This window comes from Taudactylus pleione, unplaced genomic scaffold, assembly GCF_031769625.1.
Source record: "Taudactylus pleione unplaced genomic scaffold, aTauple2 ptg001573l, whole genome shotgun sequence".
Lineage (NCBI taxonomy): Eukaryota > Metazoa > Chordata > Amphibia > Anura > Myobatrachidae > Taudactylus > Taudactylus pleione.
The window spans coordinates 6,403,492-6,417,622 of record NW_028285970.1 but is presented as its reverse complement, the minus strand read 5'-3'; the positions used below and the strand labels follow the sequence as shown (position 1 = coordinate 6,417,622).

At 45.2% G+C, this 14,131-nt stretch overlaps 1 protein-coding gene across 1 annotated transcript in view; it reads right to left on the bottom strand.

The window, feature by feature from the left end:
* VPS13A (vacuolar protein sorting 13 homolog A) overlaps positions 1-14,131 on the bottom strand; it is a 314,889-nt gene that overhangs the window by 252,066 nt on the left and 48,692 nt on the right. The window contains 4 exon segments of the mRNA XM_088464073.1: positions 353-412; positions 6,200-6,259; positions 7,481-7,590; positions 10,187-10,288. Of these exon segments, the coding sequence (XP_088320199.1) occupies positions 353-412; positions 6,200-6,259; positions 7,481-7,590; positions 10,187-10,288 (332 nt within the window).

Below are 14,131 nucleotides of genomic sequence, written 5' to 3'. Positions count from 1 at the left end.
CAACTCTTATCACTGCCGGCCTGTGTGGCTAGGGAGACCTTTTTATTTTATAAATATCCTTTTCTATAGCTGCGATGACCACTGATAAAAAATCTTGGTTAGTTGATAAATAGACCCCTCATGCCATCTCCAATGCAATACTGGGTACAATGGATGATAACCATTTATTAGGGCCAATCATTTTAAAAAGCATAGTCTAAATAGCAATCAAACCTCACTCAATTAATATAGTGATCACTTTGTTCACAACTTAAACACTCTCACATACATCTGAAATGTCATTGCTAGAATTTTGAAATAATAAAACTTATGCATGAGAAATGCATGGTAAAAGTATTTATAACTTAATTACCTTATAAAACAACTTGGCAGATTCATCATGTAGGCACGGATTCCAATTTTTATCAGATGTCTATCAAAAGAAAAGTGATTAGATTAAAACTATTTGTTATGATATGTCACATCATTGTATTAAAAAAACAGGATGCTATAAAGTATTAAAGTAGAATTAATGTTTAATGAGAGTTTTCTCTATCAAAAAACAATTTTACCAATTAGCTCCTATTACAAACAATATTTTGCAAAGTGTTCCCTCTGCCAATACCCTCTATTCAGTGTATTTAGCAAAGGCCCAAGCTCTGACATATATATTTACCACCTCTGCCATTACCTATGGTGCTCCATTGCAGGAGATCAGACACACCAAGAGAGGAGCTTGGGGGAATTGGGAGCTTTGTGCAAGGCTTTTAGTTAGAAGTTGTGGTTGCTATCTAGGGATATCATGCGGATCGCCATCACATTGCCTGAGTTTAGTTTGGCTAAGATTTTGCAATGGGATCCAGTTATGCTACATTCTGAAAGTTTAATAAATAACATTTATTTTTATAATCCTATTTTATAGCCAGCATTCTGGCACTCTACTATATTGCTGTTCCAGAGAAGCGGCTCAAAGGCTTTCAATTAGAGGTAAGATATTTAGCAACATTGATTTTTAAAGTAAACAACCCCTTGCATTATTCAAGCACAGCAAGAGAGTGCAAGTTCATGGTCAAATAATAATACAACTCAATGCTTTCTTATGTTGAGAGTGGAAAGAGAATGGACAGTTGCAGAGACTCCATTGTCAAATATCAAACACCACCAGTTTTCTAGTTAGAAGGTTATATAATTTAGGGTATTATTTAACACATTACACAAATAAAAAAGGTCTATGTATTTTTAATGACCAAGCTACAGTACCATAACACAATAATGCCCAAATGAGGCTGCTAGAGCTTAGGAGCTAAGCTGCACTCTCTCGCTGCTATCAGAGGCCGGGTTTGCAAATTCCGAGATCGCACTGTTTGGTGTAAGTATGCCCTCTATGTCTTTGAGAGCGACGGCAGAGCGAACGCACGCCAGTAGAAAGACGCCCACCTTTCTGTCTAAGCATACGTCATCTCCAGGAAGTGTGTGATTAATTGGTAACATCAAGAGCCATCGGAGCTGCCCGCAGCGCTTGAGGTAGACCGTATCCCACCTCAAGCACTGCGATCACGGCAGGCTGAAATACAACCAAGTGACGTGTACAATGACACATCTTTGCTAATTATGCACACCCATAAAACACCGTTAATACGCCCAGACACACCTGCATTCGCACATCCACTCCCGTTCACAAGCACCTTCCCGTTACCACCCACAAACGGCACTGTCACTCAAATTAGCGTCCAGTCTTTGTGTTAAGAGCGCACGATTCCTGATCGCAATGACTGGTTTGCGCACGCGTACTGCGATGCGTACGCATGCGCAGACGGGCAAAAATCGCCCATAGCGTGGGTCCGCAGCTTAGCGTCCAGATCTGAATCAGGCCCTTAGTGTCCAAAAATATAAACCGTGAATTATAATAGAAGCAGTGATAATAAATAGGTGTGTATGGATTCAAAAAGTGGCAGTCTCCTCTAAGAGTACACCTGTTACATTGTACACATTTCTGAAAAGTCACAAAGTGGATGCAGTTGCAATGTCGGATGCAAGCGGCCAATGTTTCCAGTATGCCCGATGTTTACCGCTCCCAGATACAGAACAAATTTAAACGCAGAGAGAATGATTTTATCAGTGGGTGTTTCTGGGTAACAGGAGGGTGGCTTGGCAGACTCGGGTGTGTCTCAGTCAATGACGGCGTCTAAGGACACAGTAGCACTGACACAGGCGGCCATGTTTAGATGGAGAATCTGCAGCTTCATAAGGTTGGTGCAAACTTCGATGTTGCAACCAATAGTGCTTCTTAATACGCACAGAAATGGATTAGTACCGCAGCTGGTGGGTGTCTCAGTAGGAAGACTATCGTCCAGTAACGGCTGCAGCAAAAGACACGGTCACGGCTGCTACTCTGTCCACTTCTGAATCAGGCCCATAGTGCACTGAATGTTATAAAGACTGGCAGAACCTATAGATGTTGGTATAGGTGTCAGCAAAAGTGTGCAAAGGAGGTCAGTGCACACAGTAGATAAATTAACCAGGTTGAGTGGTTTATTAACCAGCAGATAACAGGATACATGTAACACAGGGTTAATGCAGGTCTGACAGCAGGCACATCATGCAGGCTTGTAACAGGTGCCCAAACGCAGTCAGGAACATATGGGGTTAATGTTGTGTGTGTACAGTGTTGCTCCACACTTATATATACAGCCAGGTGTGGCTAATGTACATCCAACGGTGGTGACACATTGGATATAGCAGGGTCTTTACTGCATTACAGTCTCGGTACACAGGGACCCCCAGGAGCACATTCTGTCTCATTGGAGGACAGAGGAGAGAAGATGCGAGGGTCACCGTGCATGCAATGCATTCAGTCAGGGTCAGAAAATAACGCTGACGTCAGCACCTCTGGCTCTAAAGCTGGGTACACATTTAATGATGTTTACCCAGCCGACCTGTCATTGCGACGGGACCTGGCGGGGGCGACATTGCGACAGAGGGGGCTAAGCTGAATTCAGCAGCATGGTCCCTGCTGACGATGTCGCCCATTGGACCTGTCGCTGACGATGCGCGGGAGCGCGCATTGTCAGTGACATTGAGTGTACACACTAGACGATGTTGCCAACATGTCGTCCGATCCGGCCGACATATTGTCTAGTGTGTACCGGCTATAAGGAGAAGATCCCAAACCCGGCAGCAATAGAGGGAGACGCAGAGCAGAGCACACTCCCCTCTCAACAATAAAACCATAAATTAACGATATAAGTGCATATACCCCCATCAGCTATAACATTAAAACCACTGACAGGTTAAGGGAATAACATTGATTATCTCAATGCAATGGCCCTGTCAAGGGGTGGGATATATTAGGTAGCAAGTGAACAGTCAGTTCTTGAAGATGATGTGTTGAAAGCAGTAAAAATGGGCAAGCGAAAGGATCTGAGCGACTTTGACAAGGGCCAAATAGATGACTGGGTCAGAGCAATTCCAAAATTGCAGGTTTTGTGGGATGTTTTCAATATGCAGTGGTTGGTACCTACCAAAAGTGGTCCAAGGAAGGCCAACCAAAGAACCTGCAAAAGGGTCATGGGCTCCCAAGGCTCATTGATTTGCATGGTGAGCAAAGGCTAGCTTGTCTAGTCCGATCCCACAGTAGAGCTAATGTAGCACAAGTTGCTGAAAAAGTTAATGCTGGCTACGAGAGAAAGATGTCAGAACACACAGTGCAGCGCAGTTTCATCTGTAGCCACAGACCAGCCAGAGTGCCCATGTTGACTCCTGTCCACCGCCAGAAGCAACTACAATGTGCATGTGAGCATCAGAACTGGACCATGGAGCACTGGAAAAAGGTGGCCTGGTCTGATGAATCACGTTTTCTTTTACATCATCTGGATGCACTATGGGAAGAAGGAAAGTCGGAGGAGGCAGTGTGATGCTCTGGGTAATGTTCTGCTGGGAAACCTTGGGTCCTGGCATTCATGTTGATGTTATGCTGGACATACACCTGCACGATTTCGGACCAATTGCCCGATTTTCGATGAGTCATAAGATGGATCTTGTGAAAATCGTTTATTATTTTAGGAAGATAAGATCCGATGCACGCTCTCGCAGCTCCTATAATCGGATCTTATGATCAGATCTGCAGCCCATATGTTCCATCATATCGTGTGCAGATCCTGCCGTTTATTTTGTTCATGCGAACCATCGTGCAGCAAGTCAAGGCATTTCAATTACTGATTCCCTTATGAGCCCGAGACACAGGATCGATCTTACGACAGATCCTGTGCTAAGAAAAACAACATGCATGCTGCCGGGACTGCCAGGGAGCTCCGGGGAATCGAAGGGAAATCGTATGATGAATCGCATCTTATGCTGGTCGTGGAGGTGTATAGCCAGCTTTACTTTCACACGTCCTACCGACCTAAACATTACTACAGATCAAGTACACCCCTTCATGGCAACAGTATTTCCTAATGGTAGTGGCCTCTTTCAGACGGGTAATGCGTTCTACCACACTGCAAAATTGATCAGGAATGGGTTGAGGAACATGACAAAGTTTAAGGTGTTGATTTGTCTTCCAAATTCCCCAGATCTTAATCCGATTGAGCTTCTGTGGGATGTGCTGGAAAAACAAGTCTGAGCCATGGAGGAACCACTTACAGGACTTAAAGCATTTGCTGCTAATGAATTGGTGCCAGATACCACAGGACACCTTCAGAAATCTTGTGGAGTCCATGCCTTGACAGGTCAGAACTCTTTGGTGGCACGAGGGGGACCTACACAATATTCGGCAAGCAGTTTTAATGTTATGGCTGATGTGTGTATGTGTAAATAAGTGCAGACATTCTAAGTACCAAATGAGGCTTCAGGCATGGTATTTCCCATGGAAATCTATGGGCGGACCGTGCATTGGCTGAGAGAGGCAAGCCCCTGACTCTCTCAGCCAAAAAGCACTTCCTACATAGACTTCAATGGTGGGAATGAAATTGAATAACCGCCGGATCCCACCATTAAAGCCCATGGGGTAAGCGCTTATTGGCTGTCTTCACAGCCCCCTTTTACCTATTCTAATAAAGACATTATCAGGACTATAAAACTGCTATGGAAATGCCTCTGTGAAGTGTTCGCCGTCGCCAATTGCCATATAATCACTTTTACCACAACATTACCATTAAACATCACTTGTTGCCAGCTGGAGATTGACCTACACATAGCGTGCTACCTTTATTTCTTGGAATCCTAACGATTTTATCAATCATTCAGTGGTCTATTTAATGTACTAGGCATATTGTTTTATCAGTGTAATATTTTAACATATATGATCTACTGTATTGTTTAGTGTTTGTTTCACAAGTTTTCTCTCCCTTTTTCATGTAATAAATGCTATATGTTTATTGAGTAAACATTTGAGACATGATTGTAATTTGATGCTGTCTGTGGTCATTTTGCGCAGTCAAATGTATTAGTTCATATTTTTGGGATATTGCACATTTCTCTTATCTTGACAGCTGCATTGCCCCCACTTAGGGGGTCATTCAGACCCGGTCGTTAGCGCCGATGCGCTCGGACCGTGTCGATGGCCCCCCACAGAGCATGCGCACGCCGGCGCGCGCATGCGTGAGACCCGCTACGACCGACAGCGCCGGTTGTAGCGGGTCTCGATCCAAAGGTGTTGATTGACAGCTCGCCCCGTTTGGAAGGCGGTCCGGGGGGGTGGCAGCCCAAATGGAGGCGTTCCCATGGGAACGCCTACCGTTTGGGGGCGACCCCACTGACATCACTAGTGATGTCAGTGGAGAGCTTCCGGCTCAGACAGAGCCAGAAGCTCTCCGGGGCTTACGACAAGGGAGACCCTACCCTAGGGTCTCGTCGTAAGCCTCGATGGTCGCGATGGTCTCTGACCATCGCGACCATCACCGGAGCGGTCGTTAGAGCTGTGGGTGTTAACCCACAGCCTAACGACCGCAACAGAGGCGGCCGGTCAGGATGCAAGTGGCAGCCCAGTTTCTGAGCGACCACTTGCATCCTCCAACCGCCTCTGAATGAGGCCCTTAGACCTTTGAGCTAGCGCCTAACCTGGAAAAATATTTCTTGACACTTTGTGATTAACAGAAGCAGTGGATGTACGGTGAACAAAGGGAGTGATACATTAAAACCACCTTATCATATCAAATGTTTAAATAGCAATATATACAGCTGCTTTGCAGAAACAAAGAAGTCTATGTTGACATGTACATACCTGCAAGCTGAGGTTTTGAAGCGAGACTCCAAATGAAAGGGGGCACTCAGGATTTGTGATCTTGAGAAAAATAAATGTATTTAATATAATTATTAATACAGTACATGCATATATGCTTTTTTTTTTTTACCTTGTTTGCTCTATATTAACTTACTATAAATTATGACGCACAAGGACTGTACTTTTTGGGGTAACCCCTTATAATGGTTGGGTATGAGTTGCCCTCGGTCGGGATGCCACTGGTCAGAATACCGACAGCGGCATCCAGACAGTGAAAATCCCGACAGCAGTAGGTAAGTATACTATCACTAACCCTAACCCATACCCTAACGCTCCTTCCGCGATGCCTAAACCTAACCTCCACCCCTAGTGCCTAACCTAATCTCCCCCTCACTTCACCCTAAACCTAACCATCCCCCCTTAGTGCCTAACTCTAACCCTCCCCCTAGTGCCTAAACCTAACCCTAAACGTAACCCTCCCCTAACCCCTGATACTCACCTTCAGGATGCCGGCGGTCGGGATACTGGAGCCAGGATACCAGCGCTGTCGGGATTCCGGCGCCGGTATTTAGACAGTCAGCATCCCGCACGCCGGGATGCTGACTACATCCCCCCTTATAAAGGTAATGCAGCACTTCTGTAAGGAAAAATTATGTGGAGAAACTACAGTTTTCCACATAATCCCCAAAACACTGTTTGATGATTATTGGCTATGAATTGTGATTTTACAACTGATGGCAAAGAGAGAGAGCTTCCAGCACTGTAGACAGGTTCAAATATGCCAGGAAAAGAATGAGTAAGTGTATGCAGCTCCTGACTGAACTGGAGATGCAGTCATACAATCAGGTGCCACGTCCACTCCGTTCTAGCCAAATAAATAACCAGGAGAACTTCAGGCCTTCGTAAATCTTTTCTGCTTTTACCAAACAGCATGTGCATGCAGCTGCAATCAGGTGTCAGCGTGTTCCTTCACTAAAATGAAGGTGGACTACTAATTTTATAACTATATTTTGTGTGGTTTAAAAGCTTAAATACCTAGAACTATGCTTTACTTTAGACAAATATCACAATATCATTATTTTGCATGTAAGTAATGCCACCTGAGCTGCGATAGATTGAAATGATATATTAAGTGACATTTAAACAATGGCACAGCTGTGGCATGGTATGAGTGAACCTGAACAAATATTGAATGCCTTCCAAAAGAAATTAACTCTCCTGCTGCTCATTACAATGATCACCGACATACAGTAGTAAGAAGTACAGGTGTGTCGTACTCACATCATCTTCATATCGAATATGAATGTTGGAGATCTTCACTTGAAGATTCTTGATAACCTGAGTTACTAGTTTCTCTGCAAAGGTATCCTGCTTTTCTTCTTTTGCCTTTTCTGCGTAAAGAAAAAATAATATTAATTGCAACAACGTTGGTAATATACAGTAGTATAAATAGATGACAGACTATTTTTTAAATCAACTTTTTTTTATTGGTTTTGTAACATAGAAGAAAATAAAACAACATAAAGATTGTCACACAAACTGAACAAGAGATTTTAACAAAATAATAAACAGCAAATTATAATGATCACCAACATTATACATATTATTGAGCAATGTCAAACTGATTTAAAAAGGTTAATTTAAAAAATAAAAAAACGGTATTTAAAAAGAGTGCACGAATATGTCAAACACAGTATGGTATAAAAATGTACTCTGCCCATTCTGTAGATAAAGCATTGGTAAAGGCGACAATAATAGCACAAGTCCTCCTAAAATTCCATCTATCTCAAACTTGTAATCCCTACAGTGGGATATCATCAGGGATGCGTAGCTCCAAACACGCTACTTATGTGATATATGTGCTATTCAGAACAGACTAATAAAATCAGACAACTGGGCACCATGTGATGGTGCAGTTAAAAGTAATGGTGGAAAAGAGTGCTGCTGTAGAACAACTGTGACAGAACGGTCCCTGCTGTGAATGGTAAACACATAAATGAGTTCACACACTAACATATTTTGGGAGGTGGCTCTTTCGAGTGACATCACAATTGTACAACAGCAGAGAGTATATCGTTCACCAGATCATTGTCTGATCATTGACCATTAATATTAATGCATAAGCTATTAATATATCTTCAACTGTCCACCTGATGGATAAATAGACTTTACTAGTCTATATCATGCATCATTTACAAAGTTGTGAAAGGACATAAATGAAAGTGAAGGTTAGACTTCCAGTAGGTGGGGCACCTAGAGTGGCCACATTTTTAGGACTTGAACTCAAAATCCAGTACCATCGGCTCATTTCAACTGTATCCTGCATTATTAGATGCCTACTAATGATCTAGGTATTGTGTGAGAATTTGTCACGGTATACTAAGTATTTTTGCCAGAGTCTGGGAAAAATGGAAGGGGACTGCATGACGGCCCTCCATATTGTTTGGGCCCAAAATTTCATCAGGATGGTTTCTGCTCCCATTGGCTGATCCAGCCTTGCATAACTACAAGTCTTCTCTATCTGACTTCACGTTTCCTAGGCCTGCTCTGTTGCTGCTTAATTGGTCTAGCTATATATCGCTCACCCATGTGAGTTGGAAGCTTACCCGCTATTACATTCTGACTTTACTATTGTTGACAGCAGGGACTCACCTCATCTCTCACTGTCGTGCTCCTACCCAACCACAGATCCCACCATACAGCATGGAGCTTTGTGATCAATGTGGTTGGATTATTTGTGGTTATTGTGCCTCTGCTACCTGAATCTCAGTTCAGCTATTACGTGAATCACTGGAGCGTTTGCGGCTTGGAGCTCCGTATTTATTAATATTGGTCTCAGACTTATCTCCTGCCCCCATGGCCTCTTAGATGCTGCCTTTTTGTTGCTGCCCCCTCTCTGATTACTGTGCGTTCACTTAGACTGGAGTTCTCAGCTTTGCTTCTGCTGCTAGCCCAGTGGAGCATATGCAGACATTAAGCAATGCATAGCCAGCACTTCACCTACCTGGGAACAGCAATCAACAGATGCATGGTTTCTAGATCTGGACAGGGTAACTACCTCCCCTACTTGCTTCCTTACTTACAGATGTGTTCACATGCATCTACCCTCCATCTATGAGCTCCGTGTGCCTCGATAGTGTAGAGCGTCTTTCCTGCAACTTTTTACCTTCAAATGCGTCTTGCTCGCACAGTGATGTAAATAGCTAGCCCAAGTAGCTTCTGCTGATTATAATGATATGCAGCATGCCTATGTTCTGTGTGTGACTGCGGGTGTATCTGCATGTGAAATGCTACATTACAGTGTCAGTGGCTGTAAACACTGTAACGTAGTGTTTAACATGCAGATACACCCGCAGACGCACAGAATATAGGCATGCTGCATATCATTATAATCAGCAGAAGATGCTAGTGCTAACTATTCACATCACTGTGTGAATAATACGCATTTGTAGGTAAAAAGTCGCACAAAAAAGACGCTCAGCACTACCGAGTCACGCCACGGCATGGCACGAGTAGAAGGCTGTTTAATGTGCAAGGAGGCTAGATGTATGAGGACACATCTGAATAGTACCTTTTTATGCATTTGTGTGGTATTCCTTATGTTGTCCTGTGGCCATAAGTGCACTAATATGGGCATTGGTGCACAATGTTAGTTTGATTGTAAGAGTAAACTGGAAAAAAACAGTGATATTTCTGAAGCATTATATTTAGCTTAATTTTTTTGCTCCTCTTTGAATGTATTAGTGAGCTGTTTTTCTGATACTCATACAGATTATTAGTGTATTTTTTCTTCAGTCTGTTTTATTGGTGCTTTTTAAATGAAAAAAAAAAAGTTTACAGTAATAGGGCATCCAGTTTGCAATGTGTATCAATCATTTCATCCAGAGCACTGCTTGCCAAATTATATCAACTAACAAACATTTCTGCTCGTTATTTTCCCTAAATGTGTATTTATTAGAAGGTTAATACATAAAACCTATTCCTTACCCTGGTCAGCCACTTTCTGCTTAGCGTCTTCGATTCGCCGCAGTTCCCGTTGTCTGGCTTCCAAGAACTGCTTTTCCTCTTTTTCTGCATCATATTTTATACCTGAAAATTGCACATATTACAACAGATCAGACACTGAACATTTTTATAACATAGTAAAGAATGCAGCCATAGTTGGATATTCAGGTTTAAAAGGAGAAATTATTTTAAGTCTTTGGGCGGTATCCAATTAGCTGCGTTAAAGTAGTTCTGCAAATGCATCGTCGCAAGGCTATACAATTGGCCCCGAAGTGCTGGCCGACACCAGCACGTAGTGGGGTTTTTTTTTCGGGACCTGATGTGTTCCAAAAAATTATCCACAAAAACTGTTTTTTTTCACCCCCGCAATGGCGAGAACACATCCAAAAGAATATGAAATGGTGAAAAGAACATCAGCGAAAAACAGGGATTATCGGTCGAGAAAAACTCCCCGATTTTCACCCCGGAAATAATATCGGGGCTAATTGGATACCCCTCTTAGTTTTACATCCAAAAATGTAAAACTCTATAATTGAGATCAGAATACTAATGAAAAGACAAGGAAATAATGAGTCAAGAAATAGGCAATTTTAAATTCCCAGCCAAAATACACTTAACATTATGAAATGTAATCCTGGTTTACGTAAAAGGAAAAAGCCATATGAAGAATAAAGGGGGCACGAATTCAGCATCTCTTACATAAATATATACTTTCATGTGTATGCTTAGTCAGTTGTTAAAAGTAAATGAAAAATGCAATTTAAACCAATGAAAAAGGGCATCTCATGGAAGGTAAACTTCCCAAGCCATAACACGTGTTAATACGTAACACAGTATAAAATATGAGATATGGTAAGAACTTACCCTTGTTATCTCTATTTCTACGAAGTCCATAGGGTTCCACAGGATACCTTGGGGTATAGGTGTGACGTCAGTCGCAGGGCACCAAAGAGTTAAGCTTTCAGCCTCCCAGGATGCACTAGGTCCCCCTCCTATACCCCGCCCCCAGGCCAAGGCACCTCAGTTAGTTACCAAGCCATAGGCCGGAGGAGGAGAAGGAAGAGAGAGAACAAAGATCTGGACACATACAAGAATCACATTCTCACCAGAGGGAGACGGAAAACCGGTGACCAGAGCAAAGCCCATCTGCAGCACAGGTGCGACAGGGCGGGAGTCCTGTGGAACCCTATGGACTTCGTAGAAATAGAGATAACAAGGGTAAGTTCTTACCATATCTCATATTTTCTACTTCAGGGTCCATAGGGTATCCACAGGATACCTTGGGGATGTCCCAAAGCAGTATCCTTTAAGGGTGGGGACGCTCCTGTGCAGAAAGGAGAATCCGCCGCCCGAAGGAAGCATCCTGAGAGGCGAAGGTGTCAAACCTGTAATACCTCACGAAGGTATGGACAGAAGACCACGTAGCAGCCTTGCAGATCTGAACTGCCGAGGCACCACGTCAAGCTGCCCACGAAGGACCCACAGACCTAGTGGAATGAGCCTTCAGAGAAGGAGGGACCGGTAGGCCCTCATGAAGATAAGCTTCAGAAATAGCCATACGGATCCAGGCTGCCAAAGTTTGCTTTGAAGCAGGCCAACCCTTTTTACAGAAGCCATAGAGGACAACAAAGCGTCCGACTTCCTAAACAAAGAAGTGCGGTCCACATAAGTCCTTAAGGCCCGCACAACATCCAAAGAGGCCTCACCCACGGAAAGACCCGGTGAGTTAAAGGCCGGAACAACTATTTCCTCGTTAACCTGAAACTGGGAAACAACTTTGGGGAGAAACTCGGGCCGAGTGCGGAGCACTGCCCTGTTCCCATGAAAAAACCAAGAAAGGGGGTCTACAAGAAAGAGCCCCTAACTCAGAAACACGTCTGGCTGAAGCAACGGCCAGAAGGAAAACAGTCTTAGCTGTTAGCCATTTAATATCCACTGAGCCCAGTGGTTCAAACGGCGGTCCTTGGAGAGTCCTCAGGACCACAGCCAAATCCCAAGGCGCCACAGGTGGAACAAAGGGCGGCTGAATACGGAGAACACCTTGCATAAAGGTGCGCACATCCGGGATTGTAGCAATCCTACGGTGAAACCAGACAGATAGGGCCGAAACCTGTACCTTCAAAGAAGCAAGGCGAAGCCCATGATCTAGTCCCGCTTGCAGGAAGGCGAGAATCCGAGACAGACGAAACTCCCGCGGTGCATAACCTCTCGGTCGACACCACTGGAAGAACGTATGCCACACGCGATGGTATATCCTCGCGGAAGACGGTTTCCGAGCTCGTAACATGGTACACACCACAGAGCTGGCAAACCCCCAGGACCTCAGCATGGCCGTCTCAACAGCCACGCCGCCAAAGACAGCCGAGTCAGGTCCGGGTGAAGACAAGGACCCTGAGACAGAAGGTCCGGTCGTAGCGGCAACCGCAGAGGACTGTCCACGGACAGACCCTGAAGGTCTGAGAACCAGTGCCGTCTGGGCCACGCGGGAGCTATCAACAGGAGCGTCCCTCCTTCCTGTTTGAATTTCCGGATTACCCGTGGAAGAAGGGAGACCGGAGGGAACAGGTATGCGAACCTGAACGTCCACCGGACGGACAGAGCATCCACCAGAGACGCCCCTTCGTCTCTTGTGCGAGACCCGTACACCGGCAACTTGTTGTTGTGCCGGGACGCCATGAGGTCGATTTCTGGAAGACCCCACCTGTCCACCAGTAGTTGAAAAACGTCCGGGTGCAGGGACCATTCCCCTGGATGAACGTCCTGGCGACTTAGAAAGTCCGCCTCCCAATTTAGCACTCCCGGGATGAAGACCGCTGATATGGCCGGAAGATTGCGCTCCGCCCAAACCAGGATCCGAGAGACCTCTACGAGAGCCGCCCGACTGCGAGTTCCTCCTTGCCTGTTTATGTAGGCCACGGTGGTAGCATTGTCCGACTGGACCCGCACCGGGTGACCCTGGAGAAACCGCTGTGCCTGCAGGAGAGCATTGAAGACCGCACGGAGTTCCAAGATATTTATTGGAAGCTCCGCTTCTGTCGGTGTCCACCTGCCCTGGAACAAGTGTGGACCCGAAACTGCTCCCCAGCCCCGAAGACTGGCGTCCGTTGTCAACAGGACCCAATTTGGAACCCAGAACGGACGTCCCTTGTTGAGGTGGGTCATCTTTAACCACCACGCAAGGGACAGGCGAACCTCCGGGGTGAGCACAATCGTCTGGAACTTCAGAGACTGAGGCAGCCCGTTCCACTTGGACAGGATCAGGTGCTGCAGAGGTCTAGAGTGAAACTGGGCGTATTCCACCATGTCGAACACCGACACCATGGAGCCCAGTAACCTCATCGCCGAGTGTAAGGACACCCGGCGGCTGTGCAGACAACTGCGCACCCTTGACTGTAAAGCAGAGATCTTGTCCTCCGTCACGAAGATCCTTTGCTGTCCCGAGTCCAATAAGGCTCCAAGATGCAGAATCCTCCGAGACGGGATTAGAGTGGACTTCTGCCAGTTAATTAGCCAGCCGTGCCGTTGCAGCAGTGCAATGGTCAGGTCCAAGTGGTGTAACAGGAGCTCTGGAGATCCTGCCACCAATAACAGGTCGTCCAAGTACGGCAACATGCGGACTCCTTGCAGCAGCAGAGAAGCCGCCATGACCGCCATAGCGTCCTGTATGTCCAATGACACCATGTAGTCCCCAGGTTCCAGCGCCAGAATGATGGACCGTAGGGTCTCCATCCGAAACTTCGGGACCCGCAAAGACTTGTTGAGTGCTTTGAGGTTGAGAATCGGACGATATGACCCATTGGGTTTCTGTACCAAAAATAGATTTGAATAGAAACCCTGGCCCCTCTGGGAGAATGGAACAGGCACTATAACTCCAGCCTGGAGCATAGTGTGCAATACCTTCCGCAGCTCCGTAGCCTTGTTTCGGTC